Source organism: Thermobia domestica, chromosome 2 (assembly GCF_964235325.1).
Source record: "Thermobia domestica chromosome 2, izTheDome1.hap1.1, whole genome shotgun sequence".
In the NCBI taxonomy this organism is placed as follows: domain Eukaryota; kingdom Metazoa; phylum Arthropoda; class Insecta; order Zygentoma; family Lepismatidae; genus Thermobia; species Thermobia domestica.
The window spans coordinates 14,101,927-14,121,688 of record NC_137455.1 but is presented as its reverse complement, the minus strand read 5'-3'; the positions used below and the strand labels follow the sequence as shown (position 1 = coordinate 14,121,688).

The window sequence follows — 19,762 nt, the reverse complement described above, 5'->3', positions numbered from 1 at the left end:
AACCTCCACAGAGCGTCATAGGGGCGTGTATGCTGTACGAGTTCCAACTTGGATCAAACGCCACTGTAGCGGGGCGGAAGATACCTCAGGCCTTTGGTGAGGGTGTCGTGATTACGCAGACAGTGCAAGGGTGGTTTAGCAAGTTTAAGAACGGTGACGAAACACTCACGAAAGACGCACCACACGTGCCGGAAGACCAACACCTGTACAAAATGAGGATCTTCAGGTAGCAATTGAGCCGAACAGACATGTGAGGAACTGGTGCTAACATTCAATGTTAGTCGAGAAACCATTCGCCAGCACCTCCATCAATTTGGGAAGCACTACAAGTTGGGTCTATGTGTCCCAGATGATTTGTTTCCGGGCCAGAAAGTCCTCCTGTGTGTTTGGTGGACTGCTCACGACATCGTGCATCGGGAACTGCTACCGGGCGGTCAGAGAAGAACATCAATGCAACTGTCTACTGTCAGCAGTTGAGCCGTGTTCAAGAAAAACTCAATACCCTGGAGCCAACACTTCTCAATCGCTAAGGGGTTCCCCCATTACGGGACAACGCTATGCCCCACATAGCTAGAATGAGCCGGAACACCATCCTACACCTTGAATGGGAAACACTATTGCATCCGCCATACTGTCCGGACATTATACCGTCCGGTTATCACCTGTTCCTTTTCTTGGACACTCACTTTAGAGGACTCCAGTTCAACTCCGTAGTAGAGGTGCTAAATGCACTTGGTACCTTCTTCGCTTCACGGCAAACCAAGTTCTACCGCGAAGGAATCCATGCCCATCCCGAACGTTGGCAGAAGGTCATTGATACTGATGGGTACTATTTTTGATCTTCCAGGTACGTCTTTGGTGACATATCTATGCTCTAAGTGATAGGTCAAAAAGCGACAGAACTTTCTTCGTTACTTTTATACATATTACATAAAACTACTGTATAAGTTCTAGTATCTCGAGATCGGGAAATCGGAATGTCAAAATTCGTTCAGATAATTGCTAATTTTGGTCCAGTTTACAAAATATATAAAAATCAAATAGTGTCCTTTTTGCTTCCTGGTTACTTTATGTTCGAATATCTCGAGTTCCGAAATTCGGAATGTCAAAATTCCTTCAGATTCGTGTTTCTCGTGGTTTAGTTTACAAAATATATAAAAATCAGTTGGGGTCTAGTTTGCTTCCGTTTTCACTTGATGTTCGAATATCTCGAGTTCCGAAATTCGGAATGTCAAAATTCCTTCAGATACGTGTTCCTTGTGGTCTACTTTACAAAATATATAAAAATCAGGTGGGGTCCAGTTTGCTTCCATGGTCAATTTATGCTCGAATATCTCGAGTTCCGACATTCGAAATGTCAAAATTCCTTCAGATTCGTGTTCCTGGTGGTCTAATTTACAACATATATGAAAATCATGTGAGGTCCAGTTTGCTTCCCTGCAGCCGAAAAGTACATTGAATAGTCGTCAAAGAAATAACTAAAAAAAAAAAAAAAAAAAAAGCTAAGGATCGAACGTCAGTATTTGTCACCCTAATTTAGCTGTGACTTGTACAACGATCGAATTATCCCTTTCGCACTGTGCTGCACATATTACCATAATAGTCTTGGAGCAAATAAAAAATGTTAAAACACACATATAAATCAATACATTTGTCTCGATCGATAGATGCTTTCACAATTGTTAAAAGGTGTAATTAAAAACAGCAAACATTGTTTCTACTTTGAAAAGGACAATCCCTTATAAAACCGCAAAACACGGTTTCGGGCGGCTTTCGCTTTCGAAAAGAGCTTTTTCGGTTTCAGTTTGGAAAACCGCATTTGCGGTTTCGGTTTCGAAAACCGCTTTTGCGGTTTCGGTTTTGAAAACCGCATTTGCGGTTTCGGTTTCGAAAACCGCATCTGCGGTTTCGGTTTTGAAAACCGCACTTGCGGTTTCGGTTTTGAAAACCGCATTTGCGGTTTCGGTTTTGAAAACCGCATTTGCGGTTTCGGTTTTCAGAAAATCGGTTTTCTCAAAAACCGAAAACCGCAAATGTCACAAAAATTCAACAGCACTAGTATTTACGTCGCTATTGACTTGTCTAGTATTTCAACCACATACGCAACTGTTGCCTTTCTCAGAATAGTATTATCTACGTACAGGTAACTGCTAGTGCTTTAAGTTCTCATATTCTCGCTCGTAGTATCAAATTTATATTTTAATTTATGGTAAAATACTGGATATAAATAATAATCACATCTCCTCGAAGGTTAACTCCGAGGTATTACTGTTATTACTAATTTATGGCGTGGTCCCATTGTTTGTCAAGACATCCATTATCCATATTTAATCTAGTTTTTTAGTCCTAATGTTGTGTAATATGGTCTTTTGTGAAGATTTAGTTTAGTATTACCCGGAAGAAGGCCACAGTAGAGGTAGTGCTTGAAATATTGGACAAGTTAATAATTATGCATTTACAAGATAAAAAAACTATTTTATTTAATGTAGTATAATTTCCATAAATGAAATCAGCTATATTTTACAATTTTAGATGTTACAAGCATGCTTTTAAAGATATTAGAATAATTAAGTTTTTACATGAAATGTATTTTCCTGTCCGTAACACTAAAATGGCTGATTGTCATTAGTTTTTAGTATTACTGCAGTGGTGCCATCTGGTCAGTAATTCATAAAATACTTGTAAGCCTGCTCACCACTATCTGAGTCATTGTATAACTGGATTATTTGTAGTAGCACACAGTTTTTTTTAATAGGCTATGAAAGTGATATGAACATCATTTCTAGTGACCACCATTGTTGCGTGTTTTCACGAAATATATCTGGTATGTAACGCATAAGCATTTTCAAACTTATCAATCAGCTACTCAAAAGGTACTCCCTTTCCTCTTGTAAACTCTTCTGGATTGTTCAAGAAATTATGCTGAAGATCGAGTTTTCGCTGACGGTTGTAGGTATTGTAAAGCATAGGTATATGATAATGCAGTCAGGACAGGATGTAAGGGAATTAAATGTTTACACTAATAGATCAAAATTAGTTGCTGCTCCACAGAATACACATCTTGAACCTTTGTGCTGACAATAATGAAGGGTCAGGGATATTATACCAATTGTGTCCAAAATGCCCATGTCCGTATTTTGTTCCTTCATTCTAATGTAAATGTGTTATTGTGCCTGTCTTTCTGTGAATGATGTTTTTTATCAATTTAATTTTATCGGTGTTATGATTTGTATCTAGTTCCGATGTTCCAGGCATCGTTATATTTGGCATCTCCTAGTATGTTTTTTCGGTCTATTGTGTCATGCCTATACGTATGTGTTGGTTTTTTGTGTGACTTCATGACACACGCGGAATGAATCGGATTAATGAAACTATTATTATTAAATTCGAACAGTTGTCATTACCAACAGCTGAAGACAGGGCCGGCTCTAGGCAATTTGCTGCCGCGTGTTGTATCATTTGCCCCCCCCCCCCTCCTCCTTTCTCCAGAAAAAACAAATGAAGAGCTCAATTGCAAAAGAGCCTAAGTCAAAAAAAGTAAGTTTTTCAGGAGAGGAATATTTTGTGTGTGTTTCCATCATTCTATTTCTGTAAAAGAAAAGTAATCTACATAAAACAAACTTGTATTGCCTACTTTTCGTAAAATAACTGTGAAATAATAATCTATAGCAAGAGTTTTATAAGTGTTTTTAGGCATGAGTTAGAAAATAACTTAAGAGAATACAGCTGACTAAGGACATTTTGGAAATTGTTTTCTTTTGCATACAATTAATTTGATTTATGGAGTTTTGACATGAAACTGTGTTCAATATATGGAGATGCTGAAATAAAATTTAATAGAACCAATATTTCATAATTGACAAAAATTGACTTAGGCTCTTCTGGAAACCACCCCTTCAAATCTTAATAGCCAAAATTTTGAGTATGCTACCCCCATCATGAACAACGAAAGGGAGGGAAAAGCACTCGCACTCAGAAAGGCCTAAACACTAAAATTTCGTTGTGCCTATTTGTATTTTTTAAAAATAATAATCTATTATGCTAGTGAAAGATAAAGCAAATATACCTGCAGAGGAAAGATGGAAATCCTTTTCATAGAATTCGATATCGAGCTTCGGTGTCAGTATATCAGTTTGCAATTCCAGTGTATCTAGCTGTTTTATCTTTATTTCTTGATTTTTCCTTCGACATCTGGTAAAAATGCCAAAAAAAATCTACTTCAATGATAAGGAACTTGTTTGTAACCAAGACTAGACTAGTTTTCGTTTCAAAACTGTGATAACTAACTAAATGCAGCAGACATTCGCTACTCTTAGAGAATTGAGTTCGTAAGCCTGACAAAAATCAAGCAATTCGTGCTAGGGTTGGTTTGACCATTTGCTTTAGCAATGTCCATGCGACATTAAACTAATGCGACCTAAATATGACTTATGAATGTAGTGTTCAAACAGGTCAGCTTAATAAGTTTAACTACTACTACTACTACTACTACTACTACTACTACTACTACTACTATCATCATCATCATCATCATCATCATCATCATCATCATCATCATCATCATCATCATCATCATCATCATCATCATCATCATCATCATCATCATCATCATCATCATCATCATCATCATCATCATCATCATCATCATCATCATCATCATCATCATCATCATCATCATCATCATCATCATCATCATCATCATCATCATCATCATCATCATCATCATCATCATCATCATCATCATCATCATCATCATCATCATCATCATCATCATCATCATCATCATCATCATCATCATCATCATCATCATCATCATCATCATCATCATCATCATCATCATCATCATCATCATCATCATCATCATCATCATCATCATCATCATCATCATCATCATCATCATCATCATCATCATCATCATCATCATCATTATTATTATTATTATTATTATTATTATTATTATTATTATCATCATTATCATTATCATCATTATTATTATCATCATTATTATTATCATTATTATTATTATCATTATTATTATTATCATTATTATTATTATCATTATTATTATTATGATTTTCCAACAAGAAATATTTATTTTAAATAATAGTTATGACAGATTTTGCCGCCTCGTGCAAATGCACGTGTTGCACATATCGTAGAGCCAGCCGAAGAAGCACCAAGATTTAAATGAAATAGGACTTCTAGTTTTATGTAGCATGTTTATGCTCTGTAGGTAAAAAGAGAAGGATAATACGTGATAGCCCTCATACTTTTTTTTTAATTGGTACACTTTTCTGAAAATAATTTTTTTTAATGATCCGAATAATTGTTAACAATTTAACCACAGAAAATGCTTGAATAAAAGTAAATTCTGTAAAAGCGAAAATCGAGCATGTGGATAGAAGATATGTTTTCGAACACTAATCCATAACTACGAACTTTTTTATCCAACAATTTGGTTCTTGTTGGCTATCAACGTTTTCGACCACACCACGTAATTAATGAAAGAAAATGGTAATGAAATTTACCAAACATTGTTAGGGTCATCACATCTAGGAAGCTCAGGTGGTGGTGTGTAGCGAGAATGGAAGAAAGTAGGAACGCTTTTAAAGTTTTAACTGGAAATCCAATCGGAAAACGACCATTAGGAAGATCTAGATGCAGATAAGAGGACACTATTGAGATGGATATCGCAGAAATAGGAATACAAAGTAGAAACTTGATCCAGTTGGCTAAGAATAGAAGTCAATGGAGAGCTTATGTGAATGCAGCATTAAACCTACGGGTTCCATAGGCCATAGAGTTAGATAGTTAGTTAGTTAAAATGATAGTGAAATAATTGTTGGAATGAGAATATGAGAGGAAACGAGAGCACCATGAAAAAAGCTACGAACCACAAACTCAGATGACCTGGAATTGAACCAAGAACCTCTAGTACTAGAGGTGAGCGCTCTACTATGGAGCAGCAAAACCTTTTTATTTAATAGTGTAAACTTTTAAATCCCTTACATCTTACCCTTACTTAGTGGAAGAACGTAGAGCATGGAAGTTTATCAGTTGCAGCAAGTGACCTGCCAATAATGGCAGAATACCTACGATGATGATGATGATGATGATATCCTACCCCATACCAATGCTTGACAGTGGTTACAGCTATCAGCGAACATTTCTGGAACAACCTAGAATAGTTTAGAAGGGGAAGGTATCTTTTCAGTCGATTGACGTACAAATTTAATGTTAACGTGTTTCCCTAATAAAACTAGTGAGTCTGAATATAAAACTCTGAATTAGCTGAGAATTACTTTGACAAGTACTATCTTACGTACAGTAGGAATATTCATAATTCTGTAATATCTTCGTATAAATAAATATAAATATTAGTTTCTAAACTAACTGATGTATGTTTGTTTCTACCTAATAAAGTGATCGTATCGATAGCGACCAGCTTAAATGACATGTTACTTTCACAGCTTGTTAGAGTGATGTACAATTAAACTTTTGTTTTGTTTTGTTTTGTTTTGTTAACTTAAGTGTATTTAAACCATTTAATGAATCATTGTCCTCTTTTTCAGGGCTCCTTGGACATCAGGCATACAGATTAAAGAGTAAGCATTATTTTAGTGCAATATTCTATATATGAGCACGAAAATGGTGGAATAGTTATGTAAACTAGTGGCGGAACTTTACTTTCAAAGCTTCCTCTCAAAAGTTCGTCTAAAAAAAAAAAAAAAAAAGGGCGTACCATTCTCATTATTCAAGATGTCTTCACTACGTTTCGAAACTCTTCAGGCTTGTTTTGGTTAGGTGGCAGGAATAGAAAGGAAATTAAATTGGAAAAATTGGAAAGATTAAAGAGCAAGCCTAGGCTTGATTATTATAAACGCTTTAGCCTTTCAAACTGTACTCTGTTTGTTCGTCTTCCTTGTCGACAGGTCTTACAGCGAAAACTATAAGATATATCGCGAAGTTTTTTAAGTTGATTTAGTATCCCAAGAACTTACATCAAAGCAGAAGAGCCGTTACAACGTTCATCGCTTGTTACTATCTTCTACCATTTGTGCTCTATCATGAAGATAGGGCTATATTCATCATCCCAAGAATAGATTGTCTTTACCCTATCTGTGTACTAAAATCGAAACTGATAGAAACCCACAATGCAAACCACGTTCAGGAATTGTAACTATCATTCTACTTGCAGATTCCTATATTTCCTGAATTTTCTTTAAATTTCCAAGCTTCCGACTCTCCCGTGCAGTCTTGGTCACGAAGGAAAAGAATATAAACTTCAAGGAATAAAAATGGAACGGACTTACCAAAGGAAAAAGTGTGTTTCCGTACAACACAGCTCTTTTCGTGGGAACTCCGTTCCATTTTTATTCCTTGATGTTTGTATTCTTTTTTTTTTTTTTTCTTTCTTTTCTTTCCTGTTTCTAACCTCCGTGACCAAGACTCCAGGGGAGAGTCGAAAGTTTAGAAGTTTAAATAAAATTCAGGAATTACAGTAATCTGCAAGTAAAATGATCGGTAGAAATCCACTTCCATTTCCGTTATAAATATTATCTCAATAGAGCAAAGACGATAAGAGAGCGAGAAATGGCTTTTTGATATGATTTCAGCGTCCCAAGAACAAGTTCCATCGTCACTATATCCCTCTATTCAAACTAGAAGTAATAAAAGTAAAGATTTTGTAGTGTTTCAGCACAGATCGTCACAGTGAAGAAAAAAAAAATGGCAATATAAAGCGATAAGCAGTTTTTGATGTGGACTCTGTTCAGTAAGAATAGGTTCCCCATCCGACATCATTACTCTGTTGCAACCAAAATAATGAAATCAAAGCTTTGAGTTTTACGTCCACGATTATACTGGCAAGGCTAAAGGAGACGGCGACGATGAGAAATAACGAAATGGTGGAGTGAATAAAGTGAAAAGAAACGGGAGATCCCGAGAAAATCCACGCACATGGTGTTTGTCCACCACAAAGTCCACTTGGCGCGAGCTGGGATCGAACCAGGGGACACCACGCACCAGAGGTGAATGCTCTACGACTAAGCTACCGTGGCCCCGTCTATTGCAACCAGAAGTTGTAGAAATATATTACTAGCGTCCCTTGCAATTTGGATTCCCACAAATCGAAAACTGTTATAGGAGGCGAGAATTTTTTTTTTTTTTTTTAATTAATTTGAATTCAGGATCCAAAAGTAGATTTCATTTCAGTTTGTTATTCTTCTGGTATCGTAAAATTGAATACAACTTCCGTTCTCAATACTGATACGTATTATAGTAATAATTGTAAAAGATGGGGAGAAACTCTTTTTTGATCTGGATTCAGCCTCTGAAGAACAGGTTCTTCAGAGGTTTTTCGAGCTTTTTCTTCCATTGCAACCGTAAGTAATAGATTTACATCTTCCGATTTCAGTATTGAATCCACGTAGTTTGGAAATCTAGTGTAGTTTCAAGATGTGAAACAAAACCAAGTTGTTTAGAAAATGTTCCCAGGTGCATCAAACATACCTATGTTGCGTGATAGTTTTGTCCTTTATTCGTGCTATCTGCTGAAGAAGCCCATTGTACTTCGAAACGTGAAGACATATTGTAAAGAAGAAAAGTATGAATAGTACCTCCAGTTACATTTTTCCGTAGTACCTCTTATCAACCGATTGTTTCCTTTTGTACAGTCAGCGACAAAAGTTCTTTCTGTTTGAAGAAATTAATTTTGTAAACAGTAACGTAGCGTTAAGTTTCGAAATAGGTAGGCTGAAATTAAACCCATAGTTAGGGGTAGCTAAAAGGGACCCAGTCCTTTGCGATCACTGTCAGCCGCATGAAACCTTTCAGTTGTTTGTTGTTTGTGTATATATGAGTGTAAAGTGAGTTCAAGTTAGTATCTATTTCTCTGCGCTTCCAGTTGACCATATTTTTGGATGGCCCCACGTAGATTGGAAATGTCTTACTTGCTTTTTATCTTTTTCCACAAACAAGTGAGATAGAGTGGGTCGCTTATTATTTGTTTAAACTTTTTCTTCTATTATGAGACGGGTGAAATATGCCTCGTTCGTAATGAGATCGTCCACTAAGTTTCATGATAATCCTATAGTAGATCTACATATGTCACCTCACTAACATACCTACATACATGCTGGCAAACTATACTGTAGTACTATTTCAAAAAAAAAAAAAAAAAAAAAAAAAAGTAAAAACGGATACAGACCTATATTTAATTACAAATTCCCCAAATCATACACACAAACTTAACCACTTCACCCATAACAACACACATCAGCGTACTAGTACAAAACAGTAGTGCAGCAGCGCACAGCCAATTGCGCTATTATGTGCTTTTACGGATAACTGATTTTTTTAGATGGAAATATTAAAAAAAAAAAAAAAAAACTATGCTTCACCTGGGGTCTCATTCCGTATGGTTCTCGCCAAATTTGCTGATCGCAACGCAAAAAATACAAACAATTATAACTGGTATGCCAATTATCGCAAACTAAAATTAAAATTGTGCGTCGCGATAACTGTTCATAATACCGTATTTTTATTTTATTTTTTTTATTTTTATTTTTATTTTTTTTTTTTTGTCGGAAGTTCTTACTGAATGCAAGCTGCTAAATTTTTCATAATCTTTCTGTTTCTATTTCTTGACAGGACCGCGTCTGTCGTTTTTCTTCTCGAACACCCGAAAGGCTAGCCTTAGCTAGCTTCGTCAGTATTAATCCACTTTCGTTGCATCGTGTTGAATTTGTGTTTTGCTTCTTAGTTTTCGTCTGCTAAGAGCGATGGGTGAGTGGCTGTTGGCGCCCACTCTACTTGATTCCATGAGAAAGCCAGAAGGCTAGATGAAATTAGCCTCCAATGCGATGTTTGAAGAATTCTGCTTCAAAATCTATCAGTACTTGCTTGATATTTAAACAGCACTTTATAAAATAAATTAATTTTAATAAAGTTTGTTGTAACAATGTCTAAAAACATTATTTGAGACTGATGTATAAATATTTGATTAGGCTTTGCCTTGTAGCCTTAACGGATCCTACGTCCCTGCTTTGTAAATAATTTCAAAATGGAAGGACAATTTGAGTACAGTTTTCACTAAATTAAAAAGAATGTAATTTTTTGTATGTTCCAGCCATACCACCTTTATGCCCAAAATAAATTTTGTCGCTCACTGTACCTTGTTAAATTACAGAAGATAAAATTTAAATCATAAGTAACAGATAAGGAGCATGGCTAACTAATATGCATTGCCATAGTATCTGCATTATACTATATAGTTCTGAAAAGTTAATGGAGAAGTTATAGTTTATGACCGGTAGTTCATGCTAATTTTTTTTCATTTGTCAATTTATTTAGACATTTTATTATAACGTTGTTATCTGTTGAATGGGAAACAAGCACAATGTGTGGCTTGTTATTTTAAAGATATCTTTAATTAGTTATTTATTATGTTAATCGGATCAATACCAAAGCTTCACAAAAGAAAAATATGGATTGATTTTTGTATTAAACCGACACTTAACCCCATGAGCTGCGATGGCTCAATAGTCGAGCGTTCACCTCTGGTATTTAGGGTCCCTAGTTTGATCCCATCTCGCGCTAAGCGAACTTTGAGAACAAACGCCATGCGTATGGGTTTCCTCGGAGTTCTTCCATTTCTTTCCATTATCATCCACCTCATTACCGTCTCCCTTAGCTTTGGTGTCTAATCGTGGGGCGTTTAAAAAAAATCACTTATCCCATCTACTAAGTTTACACCAGTATGGGTCTGATCAGATATCTGTAGCGTGACAACTATGTATACTTAGAGTGAAATCATACTAATTTGAAATTTTGCCGTTTATTAAATTTAACTCAGGTCTATGTCAAATAGGGTCTACATTTGAAATAACTAACTCACTCTATGGCTTATGGAACTCAGAGATTCAATGCCTGCCGCGTTCACAAAAGCTCTCCACTGACTTATATCTTTCCAGTTTCTACTTCGTATTCCTATCTCTGCGAGATCCATTTTAATATTGTCCTCCCATCTGCGCCCAGGTCTTCCTAATGGTCGTTTGCCGATTGGTCTTCCAGTCAAGACTTTGAAAGCGTTTCTATTTTCTTCCATCCTAGCTACAAGACCTGCCCACCAAAGCCTCCTAGACTTGATAATCCTAACAATGTTTGGTAAACCGTATAAATTATGTAGTTCCTCGTTATGAAGTTTCCGCCATTCCCCATTCCCGTTTCTCTTGGGTCCGAATATTCGTCTCAGGATCTTGTTCTCAAATACTTTCAGTCTATGTTCTTCCCTCAGAGTAAGTGACCATGTTTCGCAACCATATAGAACAACAGGCATGATTATCGTTTTATATATTTTAAGCTTCAAATTCCTTGACAGAATTCGCGACGACAAGAGATTTTTGAACTGAATAATAACATGAATTCCCTGCTTTTAGTCGACATTTAATTTCTTCGTAAATATGATTTTCGTCTGTTAATATTGATCCTAGATATTTGAAAGTATCCACTTTATCAAAAGTACTATTTAATATTTTAACGCATCCATAATTTGTTGTATTACGGTCCCGACGCACTTCCATGTATTTAGTTTTCTCTGCATTTACTTCTAAACCCATGTTCTTGCAAGCGTTTAATAAGATCTCTGCATTTATTTCTATTGTTCTATCATCCCCTATTAAATTTACATCATCAGCATATGCCATAAACTGGTGAATACCGTTCAACTGTAGGCCCTGGTTGCTATCTTTGATTTTCCTTATAGCGTATTCGAGAACGAAGTTAAATAATAATGGTGACAACGTATCTCCTTGTTTTAGGCCATTTTCGACGTAAAAACTCGTGGAAAAAAAAATTTTCCTACCCGGACTTTACTTTGGGATTCATTTAAACCTATCTTAATTAATCTAATTAGTTTTTTCGGTATTCCAAGTTCTGTAAGAACGTTGTATAATGTTTCTCTCCTAACCGAGTCGTACGCCCTTCTAAATTCAATAAATGGTTGATGTACCGGGGTATTGTATTCCCACTTCTTTTCGAGTATTTGGCGAATGGTAAATATTTGGTCGATACTACATTTGAAATACAAATTGAAATAAATAAATAAATAAATAAATAAATAAATGAAATCTTTAAGTTTTATGTCCCACGGTTATGCCGGCTAGGCTAAAGGAGACGGTGGCGATGAGAAATGAATGAAATGGTGGAATGAAGAAAGTGGGAGGAAACGGGAGAAACCAGAGAAGACCCACGTACACGGTGTTTGTTCACCACAAAGTTGACGTGGTGCGACCTGGAACGAACCGAAGACTCCATGCACCAGAGATGAACGCTCTACCACTGAGCCACCGCGGCCTCTAAAATAAATAAATAAAAAGAAGAAAGTTCAATCTTCATACTTTTCTAAAATCAATACAGATAAATAAATACTCATGTAGGTAACTTAATTGATAAGGAAACAAGATTGTGATAAACAATCCATAGCTTCCTATCGGAAGTTTGATAGTCGTACGTACAGTTGATTCAACTTGTTTCTATACTGTGTGGTTGAACCACGCCCTTTCTTTCTATTTCTCTCTTGAAAACGTAAGTTTTTAATTTTTCAGTTTTGAAAATTGCAGAATATTTTATATGCAGTGTGTTCCACTAAAGGAAAATTCAACATTTAGCACTTAAATCAATTATGGTTCTTTGTCTCTCCTTTTCTCCCCTTCTTCTGACAGTAGAGGTTGTAGTAGTAGTAGTTCCGCCACTGACGTAGCGTAAGTAGCAGTCGTCTTATCTGTACTTACTCTTAAAAATTTGAACTTGAGACTGTAGAAGTAGTTGTTGGATAATTCAAATTAGACAGAGTTCATAGTTTACGTCTAAATGAAGTAGATTAATTTATTTAGAAAATATTTATTTATTTAATAATAAGTTTTACATTAAAGTAGATAAGAAAGATTACAAATGTATTTATTATATAAAAATAAAAGAGCAGACAATATTCGAAAAAAAAAATTAACTTGTTAGCTTGCTGTTACGTTTCCTATAACGTGGCCTAGATTTCTTTTAAAAGGCTCCATCACGGCGAAATGAAAATACCAGTAATTTTACAGTAATTATGTGGTATCATCAAATAGATAAAAGATAATCGAAAAGTGGAACAAGTGCTCGCTAGACAACATTATTTTACATGAGATACCATTATCACAACTCACTTATCTGCTTTCGATTTCCAGCCATTTAGAAAATTGGCATTTATTTTCGCGTTTCTAAATGACTGCAAACGGAATGCTACTAGGTGACTCTTGATATCGGTACCTCATACAAAATACTGTCTAGGGCGCTCTTGTTCCACATTTCGATTATCTTTTATATATTTGAAGATATCATATAATAGCTGTAAAATTAATGATATTTTAATTTCGCGGTGATCAGGCCTCTTAAGTACGCCACTTTTTAATCAGAGATGAATCTTCAGTGTCGTTTGTGTCTGAAAGAGAGAAAAGAGAATGAATTTGTTGATTTCACTAGAGCAAAATTTAATAGAAACTTTTCGCGTAGAGAAAATATCTGATTTGTTATCACTTTTTGGTCGTTTTGATTGCAAAGTCAAATTAGAAAGTCGCCTGTAATTTGGCAACAGTCATACATGTACCATGGATACACAGTAGCATTGTTAATTATATATGTTTATAAAAATTGTCATTTTAATATGTTGGACCAAAACAAACTATAGAAAAGGAAAATCGTTAGTTTATTAGTATGCAAAAATTGGGTTAGACTTTTATGCATGTGTACAGAATATTGTGAAGAATTTCCATGATAGTTGAAGAAAAAAAGTCATGTATTGAGGTTTAATTCAACATGTCATGTATTAATGGAAAGGTACCGGGAACAATTTTTCTTCCTCCTGCAAATAGTACCCAGCGAATTCACGTGAACACGAACGTTGGTGGATTTTTTTTTTTAATGGTTTTACTCAATGGGACAATCAGAAGAGTGTAATAGCAACATCAGTAGACTTCTTCAAATCAGCGTGATTCAAAAATTTTCGTGGTCTCATTAATTTTTTACTTGAAGAAAATCTACGACAGTCTTCCTTGAGGGTTATGCTATGTTTTAATACCTTAATTCCTCATTTCAACAGACTAAAAGGAGTAAATAACAGTCCGATATTCCAGATTGTCTTGAAGTTACGTGACCAATATCCACCATAACATTACAAAAGGAAGAGGTATAATACAGCACTATATTTACAATCAAAGCATATAATCCAAATATACCATAGTACAGGAAATTCAACATATTTAGTTTAAAATGAAGAGTTTCAAACTGGATCCACTGCTCCGAAATCCGTTTAATCTCAAAACAATGAAACCAAGAGAAGAATATATCAAGAATGTTCATTTTTCGGAAGTGGCATTTAATTATTTTCAAACTAAACATTACTGATGTATCAATAAATTAAAAAGCAATTTAAGAAACTTCCATAAATTGGCCATAGTGAATCAAAAACTAATTTAAAAAGTATTACGTATCGTCGCATATACTCATTTGAATATTCTCTTTGCAGTGTACAGCCTGACAGTAGTGAATTACAGTAGTGAATAAATAACATTATTTAATTTTAATAACTGTATGTTATAACTATTTTGTTTATTGCAAACTAAATACAACAGTTATGTAAAAAGTAGTCATAGAATTCCAAGACAACATGATACGTAATCAAATGCAGTTGAGTTCGTTCCTCTAGTCGCTGCCTTAACGTAGAGTTTGGGGGAAATATTATTCTGGCAACTCTGTCATTTCTATGAATGGCAACACTGAAAATTCTTCAGGTTCATATTTTCTGTTGTAGAATAGCATTATCTATGATTGTGCTAAGTTGCATTTCATTATCACCTTTCACTTATGAATAAACAAGCAAAAGAAAAATGGTAAATTTTGTATTATTTTTAGTATGTCAGGTTCTTAAACAGCATTCTTTATTTAAATTCTTCTCAGTGCATCATGCGAACACTGTAGCATCTATATTTGACTACATTCAAAAAATGCAGAAATCTTGCAATACAATTGATTCGTTTTGCCATTAAATATATTTTTAAAAGAATAAATTGAGTAAATTAATAAATAGTGAAATTGTGGAAGTCCTGCTGAAGTGCCCTGCCTTACAGATGTACACAAACTTTACTCCTACCAGAAAATGTGCGAACATCTTAATACAACATAATTAAAAGAAAGAGAGAAAAAAAAGGAAAAGTAAAGCTCAGACTCGCAACTATCTGTCCCAGAACACTCAATCCGTTACATCATCGCAACAGTATATTAAAACGACACCTTATGCGGGGTATTCTCAAGATCTTTCATTCAAATTCTTAGGAAAAAATGGAAAGATAATTAACATAACCATCCTATCCAGAAAACGTTCCTCAGATGTTATTCTATAACGATCCTACTCCACCTAACCAGCCATGTTTACAATTCTATATCATTTTTTAACCATTTTATCATTTTATTAGCTTTATGTATTACATGGGTCAGTCAGAAAGTTAGTTACATTCCTTCGTAAATATTTTCAGTCAAAGGCTTTTTTGATGAAACTGTGTGGCAACACTGCAGACATGTAGCTGTATCGTGTGACGTAGCGGTTTTCACGAGGCAAGTGGAGGTGTTCTGATAATCAGTCGTAAACATGTCTCGACAGCTGCAAGTGGCGTCCAAATTGGAAATGCTTGCAATGATTCGTTTTTTGTTTATGAAAAGGTGTAACTGCACTGATATTTATCGGCAGTTGCATGAAGTGTATGGTGAAAATGCAATGTCACGTCAAGCTATCATGAAGTGGTGCAACATGTTTGAGAACGGACGTACAGGTATTGACGATACTGAGCTCGAGGGAAGACCATCAACTGCCACAAATACAGAAATCTCCTTCCTTGTAGCCCAGACTTTTCTGTGAAAGATGAACTTTCAAAGCGACGATACCACTCGGATGACAAGGTGAAAGCTGCAACCCAAGAATGGTTATCGGGCATTGGACGGGATTTCTTTGCAGAAGGCATAGAAAAACTTGTACCACGCCCCGACAAATGCTTAAATAACGGAGGTAATGACGTTGAAAAGTAGACTATGGATGGAACTTCGATCAAATAAAGTTATTGTAAAATTTCTATCCTGGTTTTTCTTCTTAAGCAGTGTAACTAAATTTTTGACTTACCCTCCTATAATTTGAATTTCTCATTTTATTATTTCATTAGGATTCATCTATATACTTTCTTTTTAAAGTTTATTACTTCGTATAATTGTATGCTTTATTCACTTCTGTTTAATATCTATATAGTAAAACTACTTCTCTTTACTAACTGCTCCTTTCGACCCTGCGGCTTATAATCAACTCGGTCCGTTATTTATATCTTCATCCTCTGCACTTCGAATTCTTTCGATCTGGCTACACTTTTACTTGACTCAGGATGATAACGCTTCAAGTTGTTTCTCTTAATATTTTGTTTTCTCTCTTGTTACTTTCACCTCTCTATCTGATAAAGAGAGATGCGAAAGTTTCTAGTGTAATTTGCTTTGTTGTTACAATGTTCGTACTATTTCTGGTATATAATTTTTCATGTTGGTTTGGGATTTCCTTGCTTCCAATCACAGTATTACTTTTATTGTATGTATATAAATTACAGTAAAATATATATTAACATGGTAGTTGGAGACACACACACACAATGGAAACACTTGGGAGTCATTCCATCCAAAATTTTAAAGCTTGTAGTTTCATATCTTTTTATTTTTTATTTATTTATTTATTTATTTATTTATTTATTTATTTATTTATTTATTTTTTATTTTATTTATTTATTTATTTATTTATTTTTTTTTTTTGTAAGTTGTGAATAAACTCTTTAGAGTTTAAAGTCACTTGACTTGGACTATATCAAGTAAAGTCAGTATTAATTCCATAATTTGGAAAAAATAAAAAAATAAAAAATCGACAGCCTAAGTATTGTTTCTCGGTAGGAATTTCCTTCAACTTCAATGAAATATAACATTTAAATACTAAGCCAAAACAACTGTCAGTGCCGTTCGTATTTCTGAGCAACGCCACGAAGGGACCCGACATCGGTGTAGGCACGTAGCTCAACTTATTTTATTTATTTATTTATTTATTTTTAACGTCTCACGATAATGCGCCGAGGCTAAGGGAGACGGTGATGAGATGGATAATAATGATAGAACGAAGAAAGTAGGAGGAAACGGGAGAACCCCGAGGAAACCCACGCACACGGTGTTTGTCCACCACAAAGTTCACTTGGCGGGAGCAGGGTTTGAACCCGGGACCCCATACACCAGAGGTGAACGCTCTACCTCTGAGCCACCGCGGCCCCTAACCTCGAGAAAACTCACACACACAAACACTGTTTGTCCACCACAAAATTCACTTGATGTGATCTGGGATCGAACCACGGACCCCACTTCAACTCATCGTGTAACTAAGAACGCTTCAGACGTGTTTCATGCACTAGTCTGCGCTCAGCAGCCATGCGAAGGTGTATTGGTTTTTACATTTCAGGTTTTTCGAGTTGATTATGGATATGGACATAGAACAACGTTGTGCGATTCGATATTGTGTTCGAGGCGGTGTATCGACCTCTGTGTCTGTAGATAAGATGATCGACACCTGCAAAGAGAAATATTTAAGTGAGAGAACAAGCGTTGACATTAAAGCGTTTGTCAAAGGTGGTGGGTCATATGCGTTAATCCCGTACAGTGGCCGACCATCGACGACGATTACAGAAGTAAACATTAACACAGTGGTGGCGATAAACATTTATCATTTTGAACGCTTGAATCATTCATCAGATTTCAAAAATGTATCCACCGTATTCGTGCCGACTATCGATTTCAAGTGTGCCCTCGGAAAATATGTGAAACATACTTCGTTCCAACCTCCACAACCCTCTTATGGAGGAAACCCTCCCTTTGCTTAGGGGAAAGACGAGAAAAACCTCGGCTGTGTTGCCAATTTGTCAGTCAGTCCTTTGGTCTTGATGAATGAAGATCGTAGCCTAACTTAGAATGGCTAACAAGGCAGTGCACAGCGAAGTCCGTGAAATAATTCATTGTGGCAAGGCTTCCACATCCAACCATTGAAGGATCTTTGCTACAGCAAGTTGTCCCTCCTCTTTCGAGGGAGGTACGGGAAAACATAAATAGACAGCAGCGCCAGAAGGGGTACACTTGAAATAGAAAAGCTCTAGTTAGGTTCATTATTTCGATTTCTGAGTAGAAAAGTGCAACTTGAATGACTCCCAGGCACTTCAAAAATGAAATAGATCCGTCAATCACAATTGGTCAGCAAGATTTAGTGCAATTTTTGATGCTCGTGGTTTTATTTGTCAGCCATTTGTGCCTCCAAATATAACTATTAACTGTGAGTATGACGATGGTGTGGTGCAGACATTACGAGAATACCTCATCAAAAGCGACCTGATTTGAAGGCATTTTGAATGGTACATCACAATCATGTGCGACCACACATATCGAATGTTAACGAAGAAGTTTCTGGAGCAGAACAAAATGACGGCCACCATCCTACAACCAAGAACTTTCTCCTATAAAATTTCTGGCCCTACCCGATGCCAGAAACAAGATTACGCGATCGGCAACTTGCAGCAGATGATGAGATCAAGGTTGCGGTGCACTGTTTGAAAACTGTACCTAAATAAGAATTTAGGAAGACCGTGCTTCACAAATTCCAAGAAAGGATGCGTGTGTGTGTCAACAGTGCAGGCCATTACTTCAAGGAGCATAAATCTAATGAACTGACAACCTTAGCAAATAATTGGTGTAAAAGTACTCGTAAAATATGTATGGTCAAATTTTGTACCACCGAGAATTCTTTACCTAAACTATCTAGCAATCCACTCTATTGTTAACTAAGGAGTTGAACTACACCCCTATACCTTGTAGCGTTGTTCGGAAACACGGGAGCCTCTGACACTTGTTTTGAGACAGCTTTTGTAAAATACGTATATTGAAATGTTGTAACACTGAGACTCCACTAATAGTATATTTAGGATCGAAGAACCTGAATCCCCAGAATCTGGTGTCAGTAGTTAAAAATTACCTTGAAACCAATGACAATTTCACTATAGTGATGTATTACTAGCCTATATCCACAAGACTCTTCCAAGATATTCTCTCCCTAATTTCTTTTGACATGTTCCGCCCCCCCCCCCCCCCAAAGTAGGAGGATCTACTTTTAAAATTAGTTTAATGATTCTGACATTCAACAGCCTCATTCCTGTGTTCGACCTTGATTAATCTTGTGTTAACGAATTTTTAGTTAACGTTTTAAATGTGATTTCAATGACGCATGTTGCTGCGTTGACCTTCCCTCCTCCCCTTGTGGGCACCCGTGCTAAAAGAATATACAGGAAAATATATTATTATTATTATGTTGATTTATGAGACATACCGAAAAGTGTTGTTAAAAGAATTATACAGGCGCAATAATAAAACCTAGGTTATTCAAGATGATGATCTAAATTGTATATATATACAGGGTGGCCCAAAAGTAGGTATACGCCCCTGCATTGATCAAATACAACATTCTAGTTTATGGATGTATTTGCTTTGACCGTTCCGGGTAAAAAGACGTTAAGAACAAATAATAAAGGAACTAGATCTACCTGTTTGATAACAATAAGAAATTATATAGAATACGGGACGGGACTGTATACCTACTTTTGGACCACCCTGTATATATGTA

General features: G+C 35.8%; 2 protein-coding genes across 42 annotated transcripts in view; one reads left to right on the top strand and one right to left on the bottom strand.

Moving 5' to 3' along the window:
- Positions 1 to 19,762, top strand: part of LOC145670271 (uncharacterized) — a 312,108-nt gene that overhangs the window by 284,849 nt on the left and 7,497 nt on the right. For 31 of the 41 annotated variants that reach the window (XM_081738899.1, XM_081738856.1, XM_081738969.1 and 28 more), the window contains one exon: positions 6,573 to 6,605. The exons of the other annotated variants lie outside the window; for them this stretch is intronic. In XM_081738899.1, the coding sequence (XP_081595025.1) occupies positions 6,573 to 6,605 (33 nt within the window). The remainder of the gene's footprint in view (positions 1 to 6,572; positions 6,606 to 19,762) is intronic. 41 annotated transcript variants of the gene reach the window in all.
- Positions 12,839 to 19,762, bottom strand: part of LOC145670404 (uncharacterized) — a 60,566-nt gene continuing 53,642 nt past the window's right edge. The window contains exon 3 of the mRNA XM_081739055.1: positions 12,839 to 13,477. Coding sequence (XP_081595181.1) covers positions 13,462 to 13,477 — 16 coding nt within the window. The 3' untranslated portion in view covers positions 12,839 to 13,461. The remainder of the gene's footprint in view (positions 13,478 to 19,762) is intronic.